Raw genomic sequence first — 23,232 nt, forward strand, 5'->3', positions numbered from 1 at the left:
CGTATGACAGAATTTCATTACGATGTTTTATTTACCATTAGATTACTTATAAACCCAAATAAATCATACAACAAACTCGCTGGTGCTTATCTGGATTTCAAATCTGCGTCTTCATTTTAGATAAACTTGTGCGTGTATTAGCCAGTGCCCCCCACTTCATCTAATCGATTATATTTTAAATATAAATACTAATGACTACTCGCTCCAGCTTCGCAAGGATGCGATTTATTAATACAGACTATATTATATTAAATGGTGATATCAATATAATTTATACCTTATAGCACTCAATTAAAATGTACCTTACTACAAGTAAAAAAAAAATTGAATTGGAGCGTTAGTTCTGGAGATTACACACACAAACAAACAAATATTTCCTCTATCAGTATAGATTAAAAACTAATGTGCTTGTCTACAATGGCATAACTAGACTTCGGGTCCCAATGCAACTTTTATGAGGGCTCTCCTTGGAAAAGTATTTTAAAACAAAATTATCATCTGTGGCCCGCCGGGGCCCTCATGGATCAAGGGGCCCCACGCGTCCGCATTCTTTAGGTCTTCTCTACTTCTTCTTTAAAAGGTATCAGAATTTCATTAATTCAGGATAGGGCGTGAAAAGGTTTAAAATAATAACCAGAGTCATGTTCAACGTCATTCCGTTTAATAGCGCTGCGAGTTCGTTTTGCAACCGGCGAACTATTTGCTGCATTTGTTTCGTCTGAAAACAAGTAACAAACTAAGACTGTTCGCATAGGTACAACCCACTCCTTTTAACCAAACAGGAATAGTCTAACTACAGGCACAAGGAACTTGGTTCTTGGCATCTTCGCATCTTGGTTCACAAGTTAGGTGGTTCATTGGCTATGTAAGGAATGGTTAATATTTCTCATAACGCCAATGTCTATGGGCGGTAACGACCACAAACCATCAGGTAACATCAAAAATGTTACAAATGTATACTAGAATCTCTCTGTTGATAGTTTCGACCCGAATTAGTGAGGGTCTTAAATTTAAATATATATATTAAAGTTTATTAAAGCATTTGTTTTGCAAAAAGGAGCATTTCATTGCCACATGTTCAAGTAATTCACGCAAAAGGTTTACTTATTTATTTTAATACAAAACTTTATATATATAATTACAGGACATGGTTGTCCTAATTCGATATTACAGCACGTTTATTAACAATATTTTTAAAATAAGTCTCCACGTTATATATGAGTTCACTCGGGCTGCAATAAAACAAATCTACCCTGTCGGCTAGGACGTTGAGGGTTTACGTACCGTGCGCGTCAGTAAGTAAGCAATAGGTAAGTATTTAGGTTAGAACGAATTGGTTTAACTTAAGGTAAACGATTCATAATTGATCAAGTAATTCCTATTAAGGTAAGTTTTAAAATAAGATCGAAATTGGTTACATTTATGTAAGTTAATTATAGATTACGTTTAATTATCTTCAATTTAAATGAAATGATATGAATTATTATTATAAAAAAATATTATTAATTAATTAAGTACATTTATTACCATTATTTATTTCTTCAACAGCGTCCTCGTCCTTTTTTTGATTCTGATCCCCGTGAGCAGCTTTTATATGACCTTTAAGCCATTTTATATTGGCATATCCTGGAATTGAAAACATCATGTACACACTTTCATATAAGAACTCCTATTTACTATCAACCATAGAACATTAACTTTTTAAAACTGATGGTGATGATTTTTTTTTATGATATCGGTAGGCGGACGAGCTAATGGGCCACCTGATGGTAAGTGGTCACCACCGTCCATAGACAACGGCGTTGTAAGAAATATTAACCATTCCTTACGTCACCAATGCGCCACCAACCTTGGGAACTAAGATGTTACGTCCCTTGTGCCTGTAGTTACACTGGGTCACTCACCCTTCAAACCAGAACACAACAATACTGAGTAGTGCTGTTTATCGGTAGAATGTAAGAAAGGCGGTAGTAGGTACCATCCACTCATCAGATGAGTGGGTGGTACCTACCCAGACGGGTATCATCTTGCACAAAGCCCTACCACCAAGTAAATCTAAAAAAGATGACATCTGATGATGGTAGTGATGAGGTATTTAATTAACTTCAAGGCATTGGCCTCAAAAGTAAAAATAGATATACAAATAACCTGGTCTAAACCAGACAAGCTCGACTTTAGTCCATTCTTGATTTCAAATACTTCCCAATTCAAATGCAATTAAATCTACATTCGTGTTTCAATGTAAAACATTATAATTCATTCAATTAGGCATATCTTTGTAATCGTTTTATCTCCAAACCGTCATCTATCCAATTTAAGAAAGGCGACGTTTGTAAAACATCATCATCATCATCATACTTCAAAATAAATCTTGGAGGATTATAAACCATCGATCACAAGCGCTTTGCAAGAACTTGCGTCACGTAAAAACTACTAAGTACAAGTAAACACACGTCAATGGCCCACAATTGTAGTCATCTCCTTTTAGAGGATATTTGGAGCTTTCTATAGTAGATGCTCCGATGAACATCAAAGTCAAGTATCCGTACGTGAATGGCCCACAACTGGATTTTAGAGGATATTTGGAGCTTTCTATAGCAAACTACTCCAATGGATATCATAGTCAAATGGGACGGTAATGCCAGTCCAGAGAGAGATCATGCCCAGGATTCGGAAAATTAAGTGTATTTCCCAGGACTGGATATCAAGCAGGGGGTTACATTACAATCATATTATGTATAAGTTTTTTTTTAGCTTTTTTATTCCAAGTGGTCTTGTAACCACATTTTCTGTGTCTTTGATAAACAAAGGAAACCATAAATTTTAAACTACTTGGACTATTGTTGGGGCCGGAGACATTAGTCTATATAATCCAGAACTGGTGCCTTTATTGACCTGTCGTACTATTATAACTCAAACTTTTATTATCTGCAGCCGAGTAAACTAGAAACCAGGTCAAAGAATCATGGAAATCATACAAATTACATAGACCACAAAATAATTTTGCCATATACGAAATTTACAAAGTTCACAATGTGCCAAAACAATTTTTAAAACCCATTTCAGAAGCACAAGAAAAAATATTAAAACATCAATCGATAACGTGATTGAAGTCATTATCCGTTTATGTACACAATATTTATCAAATATACACTTAAATAAATCCATTTAAATGCACATCCATCACACGAGGATTTGATATATATTCATTTAGATATAAAATATATACTACATTTTATACTTGACAAACTTTGGATATTTGAGGTATTACATTGAAATATTTTATTGATAGAAGCAATGATTATCTTTACTAATTATTCCAAATGTGAAATTATTTTTGTCTGTTGCTCTTTCACGGCCAAACAAAGGCCGTACTTTTTTATGCCTCGATCGACGATTAAGACGCGAACGTAGCAGCGGGCGACTACTTATCGATATAGTACGTACGATGATCGGTCAAACGGTATCGAAGTAAATTAATCTCAAACGGATTATAAATGACAGTCGATTCTATTTTTTTGTTTTTGAAGATTCATGCCCAACTATTGATAAATAAACAACTTTGACCTTAAATCGACGAAATATCATTGGTCGAATTCTAAAATTATCTACGACTTTAATTCAATTGATAAAAATTAAACTGCATATCTTTTAAGTTGAATAGTGTTGTTTTATAAATTAAGACATTCATCGAGAACTTTTGTAGCGCATAACGTAACATCCCCTACGTTATGGACATGTAATTTTGGACTTAGATATAGAGTCGGATAAATAAACAATAGTTTACCGGTCAGATACGATTACGGATTAATTATTTCGGAATATCCGATTGTTGCGGATAGTCTCAAAGAAAAATATTTCAAGATATCAATTTTAACTTTTTTACCTATTATTTAGTATTTGATATAATATGATTTTATATCGGTTTCAGTTACGGTTACGGAGCTCCATAACATATCTGGTGCATAACATAGCAGAGCTATAAGCAATTTTTTTCTTCTACGGAACAGACTATAGATAGATATACTACGTCTTTTCAAATGATTGATTCAAGTCAGATTAAATGATTTGGCTCTAATCTGAACGCTCATTGGTCGCCCATGACGTCATCAGCTGCACCCGCCAATGATCACTTGGATACATCAACCAATAACCAAATTTTAAAGTTATATTGTTAAAACACTAACCGTAATCACATAGCAGGCACGGATAAACGGTACCATCATCAAGATCGTGTTTATGGTCTTCACAGTGGTCTAATATTTCTGGTAACTCCTTGAATTCTCGATTACAAAATCTGATAAAGTACATATAATTAAATAATAAATAACCTCCTTCAAACTTACACGAGATCGAACGATTAAAACAATATTAACAAATACAGCCTAATTAGTTTTTTTTTTTAAATTATTATCCTTGCATTAGCTATCTCACGCACACTAAGACAAATTTTAAGCACGATTGACACTCATACTTATTCGTGAGTGAATAAATCTTTAATACTATTAAATGAATTATCGCGTCTACTTGGTGTTAGGTCTTTGCGCAAACCCGTCTGGGTAGGTACCACCTACTCATCAGATATTCTGCCGCCAAGCCGCAATACTTGGTATTGTTGTGTTCTGGTTTGAAGGGTGAGTGAGCCAGTGTAACTAAAGGAACAAAGGACATAATATCTTAGTTCCCAAGGTTGATGGCGTATTGGCGAAGTAAGGGATGGTTAACATTTCTAACACGACATGGTGACCACTTTACATCAGGTGGCCCATTTGCCGTCCATTGCATAAAAAAAAAATTAGTGTAAACACCACTCAGGATATTATACGCAACCATAATCACCAATAATTTAATTTTCAGGCATTTATAATAAAAACTTAAACTACATTACATTAGAAACAAATCTTTCCGTAAATGTATACTAATATTATATAGAGGTAAACTTTGTTTGTTTATAGGGGTAATTTCTGGAACTGATAATACAATTCTAAAAATATTTTCACAAGAAGCTACAGTTTCCCTGAGAGCTATAGCATTATCTTTATTAATAAATTGCAACCGTGCGAAGACGGAGCGGATCGCTAGTATTTCCTAAAATCTAACCTGCATTTTAATTCCTCTGCATCAACATTACCGTCACGTTGGTACTTCCCCAAGAATTCCTTGACGTCTTCATCTTCAATGTTTTCTATATCAATTTCCGTTTCCGGCTCTATTATTTCCAAGTCACTCGAGCTACCTTTTTTCTCATCTTTCACTATAGTCATATCATCGACTCTCACATTATCAACAAGTTTCGTTATAATTTCTCCATCTGGTCCAATTTCTACTTTAACAAATTCTTCTTTACTTCTAGAATCCACTTCTATTGTTTTCCTTGGATTGTAAATTGTATTATTGAAATTAATTGATGTTGTCTTTTGAAAAATATATTGTTGATTATTTTTAATGACCAAATATTCATCGTTGTTTAAGGATTGACTTGGACTTTTCATTCTGCTTGGCTTAAAATTTTCTCCTAAGCATTTCTCGCATATAATTTTAAGCTGAGTCATGTATTTCCTTTGCTCGCAACGATGCAACATTTGATCTTCTTTGTCAAATAAATACAACTTTTCGTTGCTTTCGATGTTTTTACAGCATATGAAACAATCGTGTTTGTCAATAGCTGAATCTAAGTCTATAATTGGTTTGGCATTCCAGCCCTTATAAACAAGTCTTGAAGGATCAGTCTTCCGTACATGTCTTCGAGTTTCGTAACTTTGATTGTCTTCACACGGTAGAGGAGTCACGGGAGAATCTTTAAACATATTAAGTATTTCTTCACGAGTATAAAAGTTATTACTATCTTTTAATGTTTTGTCGTCATTTTTAAAATCATCAACATTTCTAGGCGATCTGTTTTTATTGGTAACAGAATTTGTCGCGAACATTTTCGCACTGGATTCGAGATATTTAGCGAACTGCGCTTCGAAATTCGAAATGTTATTGCAGACAAGTTTAAAAGGGAGGCTATTGGCAAAATTGCCTTTTGGACTAAAATTCTTATTTGCCACAGGACTTTCGACTATGTTGATATCTTTTATAGTGCGAATTTCAATATCATTTATATCATTTTCGTCTGGACTATCTGTATATTTAACAAATGGTATATTCTCAGCCGTTAGATCTGTGAGAGGATCTTCATTATCAAATTGTATTTGAGAGGCTCGTATTTGTGTTCCATCATCTAAGACGTAAACTAGGTCGTCAGAATCTTTAGGATTATTATCGTAATTTGGTGGATCCAAATTTGTATCCGGAAGACTTTGTTCAGCATTTAAAAGGAAAGTATAAGCGCTTTCATCCAGATTGACCGGTTGGTTGCCCGTTATCGCGTTTAAATCGACGTCATAGCCTAGAAGTGACCTGTAAGGTAACCTTAGGTGAGTTTCGTTAATTTTGGTAGATATAAAATATTACCTGAATCTATCAAAGTTGAGAACTGATATAACCCGTTGTATAGAACACGTAGATATTTGAATTTGTCATGCTCAGCGATGAAGGAATTAGTTATGAGAAAACCTACAAATGTACCTACATGCTGAAATTCTACCAAATGTATTTTATTATATCCAATTATATTACAACAGACGACTACTGTAAAATCAGCCCTCATAGCCTTTTCATTACTATTTAAATTGACTTTCGTAATTCACATGTTTAATAGTAATAATATCACCTCATTTTTGACATTGATATGAACTTCTTTTCTTTAACTTGTTTTATGTATTTTAGCATACATGGAGTAATAACACAAATAAAATTTAGACAAAAATAGGCTGCGATTAAAACACGATTAACAAAGTTTATGACATGATTAAGCTAGTTCATAATCAATAATAAAAGTATACATGTATGTACTTGGCTTTATCCAGAAATATTTTAAAAGTATCATATGGTTCAATCTTTAATGCAACTTCTTCCCCGTTTGTGTTTTCCAAACAGAGGATTAATGGTGGTGAATCTTCCATAGTATATTTTGGTCTCTGAAAAAAAAAAAATGACAGAATACCAAATGATACGAAGCATTGATGAACAAATAAATTGCTTGAATGGATTGCTTGCTATAGGAAATATTAACAATTTCTTGGCACATGTACTACCAACCTTGGAAACCAAAATGTTATGTCCTTTGTGCCTGTAGTTTGTGGTTAGTTGCTGCTTGGTGGTAGATGATGATATGATGAGTGGATGGTACCTACCTGGACGCTGGTATGCTGGCATGCACAAAACCCTAACACCATGTAAAAATTCATTTATTTGTTTTGATAATTTAATATATTTTATAACACCATCTGCTGACCGCAAGATGATAATTATTGTCTTGTTGGTTGTAGGTAAAATGAAAGGCAAGCTAAATTTTCCATGAAAAGAAAAGAAAAGTTTGTAATATTGCTCTTTACTAAAGATACATTCTGTACTTCATTTGCAATGCTGTTGTAAGATGAATTTAGTAGAAAAAAGGAATGGTTAATATTTCTCACAGCACTATTCACAATCGGCAGTTGTGACCACTTACTGGTGTCTCATTTGTTTGTCTGTCTATCTATATTATAAAAAAAAGATGAGGATAGCTGATAAAGGACACTAACATATTCATTATATCAGAAGGCAAAGATTACAATATTTTTTAAATTGTCTGAATTATTGTTGATAATACTTTACTGGTACATATGAGTAAAATGTATACCACATTGGCCAAATGCACAATCCATACTAACATTACTATTAATGCAATAGTTACTCTATCTGTCTGTTACACTTCACTTTTAAACTTGGTTCTGAAATATGTATAGCAAGCTTGAAACACTAGGAAGGATATAAGCTTCTTTTTATACCTAACACCTTACAACTAACATCTAAAATGCTATCAAAGCCATGACTAGTCTATTAATAAATAATAATTGTATTTGCACTATAACAGCACAAGCTTAACATTGATAATATGATCAATAACATCAAAACAATCACCAATCAATCATGGTATCTATTTTAAATTAAAAAAAGTAAGGGTTTGCAATCTTAGGACCAGGGTACAGAAATAAAATACAAAAAAATCCTTTGTTTTTAGGTGTTTATATAAATATTACTTTGCATTAGGTCACTAATATTATTGTGATTTGAAAGTAAGATTTACTAATTATAACCTTTTGATTAAATGTTAATTACTTGTCTTGGAATAAGGCACTGGGCATTATTTTATAAATACTGTATGGATTCAAAAATAAATTAAAAATATATTTTTTAACTATTATCAGAATCCAGTTTCAATATCAGTGCACTTAATTTTCTGATATAATAAATTAAATGAAATAAAAAACTATGTAATATTGTTTTAATCAATAAAATAATCATAATATTTAGTAGGTATTGGCCAATATATTTTATTTTTGGGTAATCAATTTTAAAATACTACCATTATTTCATTTTATTGATGAGAATTCTTTATAACGAACAGTGACTGCTCATCGTTTAAATGAATCTGTTACAAAAATACCTCCAACAAATATCAATTTAAAAAGAAACATTACGATTTCCAGCCAAGTTATATCTTGATGAAAATATATAAATTGTCACTGGCCAGTTTAATATACACACAAGTGGCCAGTGTCTTTTCGTTAAAAGTTACACATGTTAATGTTAGAGTCATTAATGAATCTTAGTTAATAAAAAGCCTTAATCACTAACCAGATAGCAAGTTTGATCACAAGGTCATGAATATTTTATAGCGACTGGCATAACATTATAAAATAACAAATGAATGAAAATAAATAAATTAGTTTGTCAAAATTTCAAAACAAAAACATTCCTTTAATAACGAATAGCAATTCACCACAGATAAAGGAAAAAAGTAGATACAGTAAAACGCATGATAAATGATTGGTAATGTTTGATTTCAAATAAACTTATTTAAAAATATTAATGAAATATATTTTACAGTATTATATAAATTGTAATATATAAAAGTACTAAAAATATGCCCGTACTAATAATACTACAACAACATTTTCCATTGATAAATAACAAAATAATTTGACAAATATGTTGACAGCATTTAGTCTAAATTTACAAATTCGGGTACGCTTAGTCATATAACATATTAAAAAACTATGTAAAGTCGTAAACTTAAATAAATTATTGTAACAAAACAAAACGTGCAATGTATTGAGCAAATGTGCGAAAGAGATAACAATATTAATCTGTTGATTGACATAACATGTGAACTGTCATTCATTATTCCCAATAATGGCCGATAGTTTATCTAAATACTGAACATAAAGGTGTAGCATTCATATATACATGTAATTTACCATTCAAATGTTTTAATGTTTGTGTAAATGTGTTAAACGGTGAGGTTTCGCGGAATGTTTCCGCTTACACCGCCTGTAGTGAAGCGTTTGTTAGGGTGGAAAAAAGGTCCCGAAGGATCATCCGCGGCCGAGGACAAATGGTCTGAGAAGGCAGTGAAAAGTTTAGTGAAAAAACTGAAAAGGAGCGGTGCCATTGAAGAATTGGAGAAGGCTTTGTCGAACCAAAACAGCCACACCAAGTGTGTTACGATACCCAGGTGTGTATTTATTATTACGAAGGACGTTTTTTTTAGATAAATTCATCGTTCTATGATTTTTTTTAATTTCCTCTTTTATAAATAAAGGTTTTAGAGGTAATAAAATTTCAGTTAGACTTAATAGCCAAAATATTGTTTATTTATAATTCTAAACTATTTCTTATTATTTTATAAATAAAGTAGAACTTGTTTATTTATTTATTATTAAGAATAATTTATACAATTTTGTGTTAAAAAAATATATAATCTCAAGTACAAACAATATAATATGTTATTATTATATATTTATATTATAAGAAATTTCTAAGGCCAGAGGGGCTCTTTGTCTGAACTTGATAACTTTTTTTTTTTTAAATAAGCAAGAATAAATATAATTAAGTCACAACATTATACTTAATTGGTACTTTCTGTATTAATTTATTGAAAAATATTAAATTGAATCTATTTAAAATATTTTATGCTGTTTGTGTGTTTATGGAAATTATATTATTAAACATTCACATTTCACATTATAATATATTATAATATTTTTGAATGATTAAGTAAGTAATTAAAATATTAAACAGCTTTTTGAGATCACTAATTAATTTTTAATAAATTAATACACCAGGATATTTAGATTTATTGATTGAATTGAAATTAAAAACTTACCATATATAGATACAGACAATTAAAAAAAAAAACAAGTTGTGGCATTGGAACTGTTAGAGAGTTTCATGGTCATAACATTGTGTAAAGTATTAAAAAAAAATTTAAGAACAAATGAATTACCTACTCTTTGTTAATATTAGACAAGTATTGCTTTAAGTAATTGATATAATTCTATTATTTTCACAGTATATACCTACAATTACAGTATCTTGTTGATAACATGATAAATTTTAAGATCTAATGAATTTATTTTTTTTTATTTCAAAGAGATAAAATAAAATACAGAATATCGTAAATATTTTATTTATATAATTTATTTTAATTGAATATAATATGTATTTTGAGCGACGAATTACGAAAATCGAATGTTTAAAAAAAAACCTTTACACAATATGAATACTTATAAGACGTAAATTATTATCTTATAACGTAATAATTTCATTAATTTCGTTAAGAATAAAAACTTGATAATAATATACTTATAAAATATGCGCTAAAAGTAATTCAATAGCGTTGAGGAAAACCCCGCAGCCATGAACCGAACATGCTATAATCCGACCGAATGCTAGAGTGCGGCGGGCGCATTGACCTCGCTATATTTAATGACCATCGTACTTTGGTGACATAACCGCAGACAGGACGCAAAATCCAAAAGGAAGGTCAAACTCCCGTCAAAACAATTGAAGCTTTTTGTTAATATGGCTGACAATTTTTGGCCCACGATTTTTTTGATTACAAGGTTGTGTTAAGTGATAAATAAACCTTAGTTGAGTTTTATCGATTGCATAGATTGTTATCCTTCGATGCACTGTGAAAATTCAATGGTGTGCGTTTCGTGATACTAAATAAGTATTAATTTATGCATTAAATCTTTAGTGATTAATACGAGTATTAATAATATTTTCTTGTTAGATTCTTGTTAGACGTGTTCTTTGTCTTTCGGGTAGCGCGTTGTGTAGTGTTTAGTGATGTGATGATAAACAATTTTGTTACGGAAAATCGTAAGTACCTCGGAATTTATATTCATATATTCAAAATACAATAAAATTGTTTTTACACGTTTTTGTGTTTGTTTTATAAATATTTTATTAATAATAAATAATAGTGAATTTTAAATTGGTTAGTTATTTCCGTGAAGAAACTTCGTATATTATGAAATTTACAAAATACGTTTCTATTTTTAATTTTGAAAAATAACCAATTTGTTCACGAAATAATTATAAACATGTAGAATTATTAAAAATTAATGATACTTAAACTTTGTTCTACAATAGTAATTTTAAAATCAAATTATCGTTTAGTATGTTACTTTGCAAGTTATATATTAAACTAACATGATGTATGCAATACTGGATTTTTAATTGATGCCTATGCTACATATTTTTTTTTTAAATATTGAGATAATTTGCAAAGAATGTCTCAAGTAATTATAAAAATGTTGTTAATAATTACAAAGTTTTGTTGTATACTCTGTTCTCGGTGTTGATTTAAAAATGGAATGTATGTCTATGTTAAATGTATGTAGGAATTATAGTAGAAAGTGTAATGCTAGTTCTATTAGAATTATAATATAGATCTTTAGGTGGAATTTCTGACATTGCTATTGATTTTAAAAAACGAGTGGTCCGCTTAGATATACAGTACAGCAATCTGGTTTTTATTAATCTTATCGTCGGAGAGTCCAGCAATAGGTCACAAATAGGAATTAATCTTGTACAGAACGAATAGCTTCGCATCATTGTTATACCAATACTTTTTTCTAAATTAAACTTATGTAAATGTAAATTAAGATACACATAATACTAGTTGATACATGTGACTTCTCTCGTGTTTTAGGAATTGGTTAGGTTAGCCATAAAAATAGTTTCTGTACTTTGGAGTTCAAACTTGCTACATCGTACAATTCGGTTCAGAGGTTGGCCGTGATAGAACAATAAGACAGACAGACAGACTTTTGCATATATAATATTATTATAGATAAAATATGTTTAATTGTCCTTTTGTAAATACAATTATATTAAGGATTAAATGTTTGAATGTTGTAACATGAATGATTCGATAAGTATTCTTCTATATATTTAAAAGTGAGCAGACATTTAAAACCGGAGTTGTTGTTGATATCAAGGTAATATTCTTGGTGCATAAGGCTTTGTTCAGGCAGGCTGTTGGTACTATCCACTTAACACATATTCCACTGTATGCCAGTAAACTAATAAAAATAAGATTCAAATCAAATTATTCTTTATTTTTTTGTTTCATAATATTTGATGAATGTAGTTAATATTAATTTTTTCAAAATATGAACATTTACAAATGGTCCTCGAGTTTTGAATAATTAGTCAATCAATCAATAATGAGATGAAATTGAACTAATCTGTTAATGCCCCATTGCTGGGCCTTCTCTTCCTTTAAGGAAAAGGATGGTTGCTTATTTCAGCACTCAGCTCCAATGTGGCTTGGTGGATAAACATTTGGCAGAATTTCATTGAAATTAGATACATACAGATTTCCTCAAGAGCACGTGGCCGTCTCGGTTCATGAGGTTGTCAAATTTTGAGCACTGTGAGCACTAGTAGCCTTCTTATAAATAGTGTTAAATTTTTTTTTTTTTTCAGAGTAAAACCAAACGACAACGTCATCAATGGACAATACAGAAAGGGTTTGCCGCATGTTGTCTACTGCAGGCTGTGGCGCTGGCCGCAGCTTCAAGTAAGATATTATACACTTGCTTCCCTCGGCTTTGTATGTAAGGTTGCAGGTGTGGGTTCTGTACTCCTGACAACATGTATGCACGTTTGTGATTGGTTGAGTAGTTAAGATGTAATTGCGTAACAAACATTAAGGATTTTTTTTTTTTAATTTATAGTAATATATACTAACTTAACCAGACAGACCTCCGTGAGTCGCGTGAGATATATGTAAAATCAATATGTTATTTATTCGATTGGGCTCATAAAAGCACTTTTGAATCGTCGTGTTAAAGTGTTGAATTAAATTTAAAGTTACAACTGGTTCTGAAAGTAGATTCTACCGAAAAGAACCAGAAAGAAACTCAGTAGTTACTCTTTTCCGCCATTTTAATTACAGAGTATGTCAGTGTACAATAATATCGAGGGTACTATGGCTGACTTGATTTAGTACACCAGAAGATTTTTTACATGCATGCATGTGCATTCCAATGGCAGGAGGAGTTAAAATAAACAAACCTTGCATTTTCATATTTAATGTGATTTGCTAATATCTCTGTTATTTTATTCACTGCAAACACTTTTTAATTAATTAATTTTATTTATAATACAAAACTACTCCACTAACTTGTCTCGACTCTATTTTTTCATGCGAAGTGCCTAGGAACGACACCGACATTGTAAACATTATTTTCGCAAATCCATAGTTAATGTCATGGACTAGTGGTCACCAGCGGCTTCGGTCGCATTTTATGGCTTGGTATTATTCGTCTTCCATGTCCGTTGGGGTTCAAGCTTAATTCATACTGAATTATATCAAATTCGGTTCAGTGGCTTATCCAAAAGCAAACAGACATAACACAGGACAGATACAAAGTTACTTTTCCATTTCGAATATTAGTATAGATTATTCAAGCTATCGACGCGCGTTAATTCTATATCAAAGCTCTGCCGTTAGAATGATCACTCATGAATGGTAGTCTAAAAATCTGATTACTCCTGTTACAGAGTCAGCATGAACTAAAGCCCGTCGACCACTGCGAGTACGCATACCAGTTGAAAAAGGACGAAGTGTGCGTCAACCCTTATCATTATAATAAAATCGACTCTCCCGGTAAGTTATGATACCCTGGTACCTCTAAGGCACGGAGGGCAATCTTATCGTCTTTACCGTTTTGTTGGACAGCGCTCCCTCCTATTCTCGTGCCGAGGTGCAACGAGGGCGAAGTCCGAGCGCCTCCGCCGTACGACTACCAGCAACATCACGATCACGATAGGTAAATATAACATTTAAAGTAAAGTATTATCTCGTACGAATGGAAAATGCACGTCGTTCCATTTTAGGTCGTTGGAAAGTACTCGTGGATTTTATCCAACATGTGCAGGTTTCCTCACGAATTATCACTGGGAAGCACGAATTGTCAAGGATATCAAGACTTAAAGCTCTAATCGTGATTCATGAGTTCTATTTATGCGGCCATCTTGGTTTTTGATATATAAAGGCAGATTGGCAAATGGGCCACCTGAGGTAAGGTGGTCAGCACTGCCCATAGATATTAGCAGTGTCAGAAATAGTAACCATTTCTTACATCATCAACGCGCCACCAACCTTGGGGACTAAGATGTCGTGACTCTTGTGCCTGTAGCTACATTAGCTCACTCACCCTTCAAACCAAATCATTTTTGTTTAGCGGCAGAATATATCAATGATTTTCTGCCTATACAAGGGCCCTAGATCGAGGAGGTCTGGGTTCAAACCCCTGGGGGTTTTCCACTCGAAAAAATTTCAACCAGCAACCTAGAGTCTGAAAGTTGAAAGTGCGTATTTTTTCTTCGAATCACGAAAGGTTCTGTGCCTGAACTCTTTCCGGTTGCGGTGCATCTGCCTACCCATCGGGTTACGAGAGTGTGGGAATACAGAGTGCATCTGTGTTTTTGCGTACACACTTGTGCACTGTAATATGCCCGGGGTGGTTGGCTGGTCTCCGTTAATTTTGGCCACCGTGACCTAAATCAGTCAGGGTGATAGTACCTCCAACTACAAAGGAATGTCCGTAGTCCGGACCGTCGAATTAGAATAGTTTCGTTAGCCGGAGCGCGTGTGGTGTTGCAGCGTGATGCAGAGCGCGGTGGGCGTGGCGGCGGGGGGGCACAGCGCGCTGTACCTCGAGGCCACGCTGGCGCAGCAGGTGCCCGGCAACACCACCGTGCAGCTGTGAGTATGCCCTGCCCCCACGAGGATCGCTTCCACGAGCCGACGACGTGAGAGACACCATTGCAGGAACAGGGTTACCAGGTGTATATAAAAAAAAAACGAACGCGGAATATTGAAAAAAATGGATTAATGAACTGGATACAATATTAATTTTTTTTTTAATAAAATGATCAACTTAAAATCTCGAATTTATAAGATCAACTGAAACAATTATAAATTTTAATCTGTCTATATTTTTTACTTTAACGTGTACCTGTCTATGAATTAGCTTATAAGGTTGTAAATCTCGAGCTTCCAGCTTCGAAGACTGGATTGAGTCGAGTGATCGATTGACAGTGTCTTGGAAAGTGAACCCTATTGTCATGGTGGTACGGTTGATTTTCATTTGGAATATATGAATCGAAAATAGCCGATCTTCGGCATTGCCTGCCGCGACTAGAAGACATTATTATTATTGTTATTATAACAAACGTAAAGAATTCAAATCACGTGTTTCAGAAGTTCGTCATCAGTTGAAACCCCACCGCCCGGCTACATGAGCGAGGACGGCGATCCGATGGACCATAACGACAACATGAGTGAGTTTGTTGACAATTTGGTTGGTTTATTCTTTCGTATATTTATATTAAGTTAACGATTATAGCGAACAATCATTCTTCCAACGGACGGCCCGACTGTGCTGATGTGAGTGACACATTGAATGTCATATGTATCTGCCGTGTGAAGTACATGGTACATGGTGTTTACTTAGTCCGTCTCGGTTGGTACTGCCCACTTATCAGATAGTCTTCCTCCAAACAGCAATAGTTGGTATTGTTGTGTTCCCGTTTGGAGGGTGAGTGAGCCAGTGTAGCTACAGGCACAAGGGACGTAACATCGTAATTCCCGAGTTTTATATCTTACAGCGACAATTTCAATGGTTAATCGTGACCACTTACTTATTTTATTTATTCTATAAAGAAGTGTTTCAGTCGAAAATCTAAAATCTTTGATCTTGTATATCAACATTTGTATGGCACGTTAAATGTGCAATTCAATGAGAACTTCTCGAGAAAACCAGACACGTATGACGACTGTATGACGCGAGTAAGCGAGTAAGCGATAACCGGCCGCCGCCCGCAGACCTGACGCGGCTCACGCCGTCGCCCGGCGCGCTGGCCAGCGAGGCGGCGCCCGTGCTGTACCACGAGCCCGCCTTCTGGTGCAGCATCAGCTACTACGAGCTCAACACGCGCGTGGGGGAGACCTTCCACGCCTCGCAGCCCTCCATCACCGTCGACGGGTTCACGGACCCCAGCAACAGCGAGAGGTGAGTGTATCGCTTTACGAGATAACGGTAGTGATGCGTGGTCGATTCTATTCCGATCCAAATTCCCTAATATAAATAATTTCCTAAAACCTACTTTCCCAAAACTAATCCTCATAAAAATTAACCACAGTTTAATCGTAACTAATGGCCATTTCTGCTGATTTATATCTGTTATGACACAACCCTGACTATATTCCGATGCAACTTCAATTTTATATTATTTATTACTTCAAGATTATATTGATGATAAAAAAGCGTGATATAGCCGAGATGGCCCAGTGGTTAGAACGCGTGCATCTTAACTGATGATTTCGGGTTCAAACCCAGGCAGGCACCACTGAATTTTCATGTGCTTAATTTGTGTTTATAATTCATCTCGTGCTCGGCGGTGAAGGAAAACATCGCGAGGAAACCTGCATGTGTCTAATTTCAACGAAATTCTGCCACATGTGTATTCCACCAACCCGCATTGGAGCAGCGTGGTGGAATATGCTCCATACCTTCTCCTCAACGGGATAGGAGGCCTTAGCCCAGCAGTGGGAAATTTACAGGCTGTTTATGTTTTTTTATGTTATTATGTTAAAAAGCGTGGAGTCAATGCTTGTTGACTTCCAGGCAGGAGACATGACATACATGTATATTTATATTTAACTAACGTGACTGTACTTTTATATGTTGAAAAAGAGTAACTACTGAGTTTCTTGCCGGTTCTTCTCGGTAGAATCTACATTCCGAACCGTTGGTAGCTTTACTTTAAAATCCTACTTGAATAAAGTATATTTTGATTTGATTTGATTGAACCGCAACTGTGTTATTGTATTCGACTAGAAAAAGGGTTAAGCGATAAGGATTACAATTCGATCGATAAAGTACAGTTTGGTGGAGGAACGCCCTGTAATCGCTTCGATTAAAAAGTTGATTGTAAATTTCTGTATTTTTGGTATTTTCAGATTTTGCCTCGGCCTTCTGTCCAACGTGAATCGTAACGAGGTCGTGGAACAGACACGCAGACATATCGGGAAGGGTGTGCGATTGTATTACATTGGAGGTAATCATTAATGTTCCTGAAAACAAACAATATTTAAAATCTATTCCATAAAAGAACTGGCTTTGCGCAAGTCTATCGCTGGTGCTGTCGCGGTTAGAGCATAGCAACTGTTGCTATCAAATATTTGTTGAGGATTGATAAATGTTGCAGTCGATAAATCAGTGTTATGCAGTTTTTTTTTTTTTTTTTCATTAGGACAACCAACAGTAGATACAATATCACAACCAAAAATAAAAAAATACATTTCAAAATTATCAAGGCAAAAGTTCTACTACTTGCAGGCAGCCTCACCATGCATTATCATATTACACAATGTAATTATTGAATATATAAATTAAACATAAGCATACTAATTAAAAATAAGAAATATAATACATTTTTTAAACTATTATATAATAAATTATAATTAATAAAACCAATAAGATAAACCGTATGATTAGAATTGATTAATTGAATGCTACTGCATAGGTCCATAATACTGATTTATATTTTTTTGATTTGATATCAATCCGCAACAAATATTTGATAGCAGCAGTTGCTAGCTCTAACCGTAACAGCACCACTGGGTCCGTACGATTCACTCATCGCAAATCTTAGTATTGGTACGTTTTGTGTTGATGAGTGAATCGATCTAATTACAGGCACAAGGGACGTAATATCTATTTTTATCCTGTTCGTACATCGATTTAAAATAATCGGAAGCGCATTATCACAGTACAGCACTATTTGACAGATAATTAAAATCTCCTGTACCATATTATAAACGTACATGACGGTATTAATAACTTTGAAATTGATTGCGTGTTAACTAAACACCGCACTTATTGCGTCGTGACAAAACGCGCAATGGACAACTTGTTGCGTGAGAATTACGTTTTCGATTACTGTGCACGTGTTGATGCTAGTTTTCAATGCAGTACTGTATGGATTCCAGTGGCAGGATAAGTAAAGAGTAATACACAACTTTGACCTTGAAATGACAACATTTTTTGGTCGTTGTGGATTCGTGAACAAATGTCGCGTTTCGTTTGTTAGAGAAATATTAAAGTGAATGTAAATGGTTGGATATAAGATTGTATTTTATTTACATAAGAATTATTAACATTAAGTCCTTATATATATATAACGGCAAGCCGGCAATATTGTTTGGTTCGGGGTCATCATCTTCGTCATACATATTCACAAATAATACAACAAATCGATAGCTGGATTATCGTATATTGATTTTTACAATATTTCATTGGCCGCGACCACATCTGTCTTATCCTGCTTGACAACTGACATTTTATGTTTTTCTAACGTTACAAAGAGTTATTGACTTCACTGGCCATCCAGAATCAAATCTCAAAACTTAGAGATTACAATCAAAGTATTTAATTATCTGACGCTGCGACATATATATATATATACAAGCATGTATGAATTAAAAATAGTTACTGTGTAAATCTTGACCGTGTGAAATGGTGGCAAGAATGCAGCATTTCCCCGTTGAGTTGAGAGATCCTCTGCGCAAAAAACGAACGAGTCACCAGTGGAAGCAATAAGGTGTTTTACTTTTAATGAAGCTTTTTGCACTGCGACTCCAAAGACTAAGTGTTTTAACCGCAAATGAGGCAAAAATAATTTGACGTAGAATAGAAGTTTTGTATTAAAAATAAAGATATATTAACCAAACTGTTTGTAGCACATGATATTGCAGAATTATCAGTGAATCGCGTCAGACATTAGTTTATCTTGAAGTCTTCTCAGTATCATTGAGTATAGCGGCTAAATATTATGTTAACAGGAGAAGTATTCGCGGAGTGTCTGAGCGACTCGTCGATATTCGTTCAAAGTCCGAACTGCAACCAGAGATATGGTTGGCATCCCGCCACTGTCTGTAAAATACCTCCAGGTGAGTTTTATTGTACACTAGTTATCGACCGCGGCTTCGCCAACGTGTAGGGAGCTGGTGTTATAGCTCAGTTAATTTTTTTCTACCATTAATAACATGGTAAGGATTTAAAAGTGTACTGCACAAATTTCGCATTTTTAATATTAGTTAAGATTCAGTCCTTTTTCTACTGCGTTTTTTTTTACAAAGTTTATCAATAGTGGATATTAACACATATATTTCAAGCTTAGCAGTAAGTTTTATATAACGGTGGTTGAATCCATGTTTCGTAAACATAAAAGATTTTTTAACAAAGAAAAACTACTCAATAGCAAAATATAACAGAAGTCGCGATTGATTTGCTGGCGTTTATTGAAGAGTTTCGACGTCTGTCTCCAAAACTCATCAGATCTTTACGAAAGTCAACCATACATGAAATATATATGTATTTGTAATTTGTGAACCTCTTCCTTTTTTTAAGGTCGGTTAAAACCTTTTTAATTTGATCAATAGGTTGCAACCTGAAAATCTTCAACAATCAAGAGTTCGCAGCCCTCCTCTCTCAGTCCGTATCGCAAGGCTTCGAGGCGGTGTTCCAGCTGACCCGCATGTGCACAATACGGATGAGCTTCGTCAAGGGTTGGGGGGCGGAATATAGGTATGTATGCTAGGCTAAAATAATCCACCTGGATGCTCTTGAGGGTGAATGGTTATTGTGTTCGGTTGGTATTAACTCCATATAATTAGTAGTCTTCTAAAAACATACTGAAATGATTTTCTAGATTCATTTATTTGCTTCGCTTGTTTAATATAAGAATTTCTGTCCAATTCCCACCCACTCACAAACACGCACGTGCGCGTACTCACACACAAAACAGAGAACATTTTAATTTTAGTGAAATATTTGAACTTCCAGACGGCAAACGGTGACATCAACACCATGCTGGATAGAGCTGCACCTCAACGGGCCGCTGCAGTGGCTCGACCGCGTCCTCACGCAGATGGGCTCCCCGCCGCTGCCCTGCTCCTCCATGTCCTGAGCGCTCGCACCACCGCACCACCAACATGCCGCCGGGTGAGCGACACTGTAGCTCCCGGAACGGGGTCCCGCCTCAGATCTGATCCTCCATGTCCTGAGAACTCGCACTGGAACCAACCAGGAACCTGACCACCTGTAGTCGAACAGGCTAGCCAGTTGATTTTATATTTACATACTAGGTATATCTGTTAAAGATATCCTATCCCCCAACGGTTAAGGTCAATCCCGGTTAACAGATAACTCCGACGAAGTATGCTATCACTATGCAGTTCTTTATCTAGCATCTCTGTTCCAGGTCGGCAGTCAGTCAAAATAATCAAATAAGCACACAAAACTATAACAAAAAAAAAAGTAGATTTCGTAAGCGTAGCTCAACAAATTGAATACCTCGAGTCTTAGACCATTTGATAAAAATTGTATAACTTGATTTTCACTCGACGACCTTATTTGTATAGCGCTAAAGCGTATTTTTCATTGACTAATTTTTTAAAGCTTTGCAATAATATGTTACGCAATAGTTGTTTCGAATTGCATGTTATACATAAGTTTGTATGTACAGACGGTCACAGATAATATAATGTAATTGATCATATTATATTCGTAAGTTTCGGTCCGTCTTTCAATATAAAAAGCCCTAAATTAGGATTTATTTTTGATGATGAAAGTCTAAAACGTGTTTAGTACTATGTTATGATAAGGAGTACTTAAAAAGTGCAATAAGAATTTAAAAAGGAATGTCTACAAGATGTTTAAAGTGTTGAAAGATGGAAAGGAACTACGTATGTAATGAACCTAGTCACGTCATTATTTTTAAACGAGTAATACTTTAAAAGTATCATTCGCACGAATATAAATATATTTTGGATATACATGATATATAAAAAATTATATAAGACTGTTTCAATGATGAAATGTAAGCAAACCGTTTAAAGTTTAAGAGCGGATTTTTTTTTGTCTATATGGCGGTTCTTGTTAGCCGTATTACATTTTTGATGACGTCATAAAATTCGGTGGTGCTTGCCTGGGTTTGAACCCGCAATCATCGGTTAAGATGCACGCGTTCTAACCACTGGGCCATCTCGGCTCTCTCAGCGATTTGATGGTGAAAGGATATTGCAATGCTACTGTCTGTGGGTAGTGGTGACCACTAATCACCTTTTGGCCCATTTGGCAGTCTTGTAAATTCGATAATTTCATTTTTTAAAGTAGTTTTTTTTTTGGTGTGCATAAAAATATTTATTCGCGACTAATGTTTTTAAATTAAAACTTCTTTAAGCGTGTTAAGTGTATAGTTTTAAAGCGGAAGTCTAGGGCATCATACGTTTGAATGATATGTTTCTGATGCAGAAAGTAATTTCCGTCACGATTACCGATTTGCACGTAACCTAATTTTATTTTATCAAAAAAAAAAAAACAATATTCTTTATTCAAGTAGGCTCATAAAAGTACTTTTGTATTGTCATGTTACAGTGGTGGATAAATGTAAATCATCGGTTCGGGAAGTAGATTCTACCGCGAAGAACCGGCAAGAAACTCGATAGTTATCATGTGATTCAAACATGTCGTGGTTCGATATATATGCAACGTCTTTGTAACGTTTCAGGTTCATGACGGTTTTGTTTCTGTGCCGTCAACTTAGTTGCACGCGTGGTTTATCAACGACCTATTAAATTTTTGCGTTTTGTTTACATTTTGCATATCGATGAATTTGAAACGATTTTTGTGAACGCCTGTACATTGCATATAATCTATTTTTCAGAAAGAAATTTATCAATGTTTTTCTTTTATTATATTTGATTCAATGATTTGTTGTTAGTAAATTGTTTGAATAATTTTGCCATTCAGATGCATTTAATGTTAATGAAATTATAATCATTTTAAACTTGGTGTTTTTTATGCCCTTTATATGTACAGTTATTTCTTTTAGAAGTATAATTTTAAGCAATTCATGTTTGTTTTATTTGTTCGATCCTGATACATAGTATTATTCGATCAAAAAATATTTGATTTGGAATATTACAATTATTAAAACCTAGTAAAATTGTCTATGCTCTATTCAACCATAAGAGGAAAAAGCCAAATAAACAATATTTGACAGCACGATATCATTGGTCCAGAGCTTGATTAATCTATGATATTCACTATGGATTTGCGAGAAAATGGCGTTTTGAACGTCGACGAAACTTATCGGAATTTTGGAAGTATAATTAAAGTGGATATAAGTGGTTAAGTGTTGGATTATAAATAAAGATATTACTATGATATGCGTGCGTAAAAATCTGGCATGTAAGACGATACTAAGAAATAATTGGCACAAGAAGGTCACCTGCATTGACCAATGTGTGTATATGGGCAATTTTCTTTGATGCTGGTTTAGTGGAATGGATACGCTTCGTAATAATAACGGTTCCAATTCTATGAACTTATAACGTTAATGATACGATTCCGATCCAACTTTGACCACCCCAAAACTGGATACGTTTATAAAATAGAAAAACGGGTAAACAGCAACGATTACGTTCGATTCGATTGCGATAAAATGTATTTGTCAGTAGAGTTAGTGCCCAGTTTTAGAAATGACAAATGTACCGGTAACATCATGAAGTGAAAAAAGAAGTTGTAATTAGTGTTGCGGTGAGGTGAGGCGAGGAGAAGAGAGGTTTTTGACAGCTGTCAAAATATATTTGAATTCTGATCTTGTTAGCAGAGGTGACAGTTGCTTGCGAAAAAAAAAGAGAAATGAACTAATTACTAATTCAAGTTATATTGCATTATTATTACTAAAATATCAGTACATATTTCA

General features: G+C 34.2%; 2 protein-coding genes across 3 annotated transcripts; one reads left to right on the top strand and one right to left on the bottom strand.

Moving 5' to 3' along the window:
• Nucleotides 1-1,510: 1,510 nt before the first annotated feature.
• LOC135194218 (uncharacterized) lies at nt 1,511-8,845 on the bottom strand. Its single transcript, XM_064219402.1, has 5 exons — nt 8,728-8,845; nt 6,901-7,025; nt 5,101-6,405; nt 4,188-4,297; nt 1,511-1,626 (listed from the first exon to the last, which is right to left on the bottom strand). Exons 2-5 carry the CDS (start codon nt 7,008-7,010, stop codon nt 1,511-1,513), a joined length of 1,641 nt encoding a protein of 546 aa, XP_064075472.1. The 5' UTR covers nt 7,011-7,025; nt 8,728-8,845.
• Nucleotides 8,846-9,243: 398 nt separating this feature from the next.
• LOC113391831 (mothers against decapentaplegic homolog 3) lies at nt 9,244-22,376 on the top strand. Of its 2 annotated transcripts, none has more exons than XM_064219462.1 (12): nt 9,244-9,607; nt 12,874-12,967; nt 13,954-14,059; nt 14,132-14,222; nt 15,059-15,160; nt 15,659-15,738; nt 16,283-16,469; nt 17,420-17,517; nt 19,304-19,411; nt 19,904-20,048; nt 20,307-20,465; nt 20,733-22,376. In XM_064219462.1, the coding sequence occupies exons 1-11, from the start codon at nt 9,405-9,407 to the stop codon at nt 20,428-20,430; spliced, it is 1,338 nt and encodes a 445-aa protein (XP_064075532.1). In that variant the 5' UTR covers nt 9,244-9,404; the 3' UTR covers nt 20,431-20,465; nt 20,733-22,376. The 2 variants fall into 2 exon arrangements, with proteins under 2 accessions (XP_064075532.1, XP_026483713.1); XM_026627928.2 differs by having other exon boundaries at nt 9,245-9,607; nt 20,725-22,376.
• The last annotated feature ends 856 nt before the right edge of the window (nt 22,377-23,232 follow it).

This window comes from Vanessa tameamea, chromosome 28 (genome assembly GCF_037043105.1).
Source record: "Vanessa tameamea isolate UH-Manoa-2023 chromosome 28, ilVanTame1 primary haplotype, whole genome shotgun sequence".
Classification (NCBI taxonomy): Eukaryota; Metazoa; Arthropoda; class Insecta; order Lepidoptera; family Nymphalidae; genus Vanessa; species Vanessa tameamea.

Bases quoted from the DNA above. Each gene is read 5' to 3' on its own strand.
- LOC135194218 (XM_064219402.1), bottom strand. From the start codon at position 7,010: ATGGAAGATTCACCACCATTAATCCTCTGTTTGGAAAACACAAACGGG. The intron at 6,406-6,900 runs GTACATACATGT...GTTACCTTACAG, and splicing joins ATATTTCTGGATAAAGCCAA to GTCACTTCTAGGCTATGACG. The intron at 4,298-5,100 runs GTTAGATTTTAG...GTACTTTATCAG, and splicing joins GCAGAGGAATTAAAATGCAG to ATTTTGTAATCGAGAATTCA.
- LOC113391831 (XM_064219462.1), top strand. From the start codon at position 9,405: ATGTTTCCGCTTACACCGCCTGTAGTGAAGCGTTTGTTAGGGTGGAAA. The intron at 14,060-14,131 runs GTAAGTTATGAT...TTTGTTGGACAG, and splicing joins TAATAAAATCGACTCTCCCG to CGCTCCCTCCTATTCTCGTG. The intron at 15,161-15,658 runs GTGAGTATGCCC...CACGTGTTTCAG, and splicing joins GGCAACACCACCGTGCAGCT to AAGTTCGTCATCAGTTGAAA.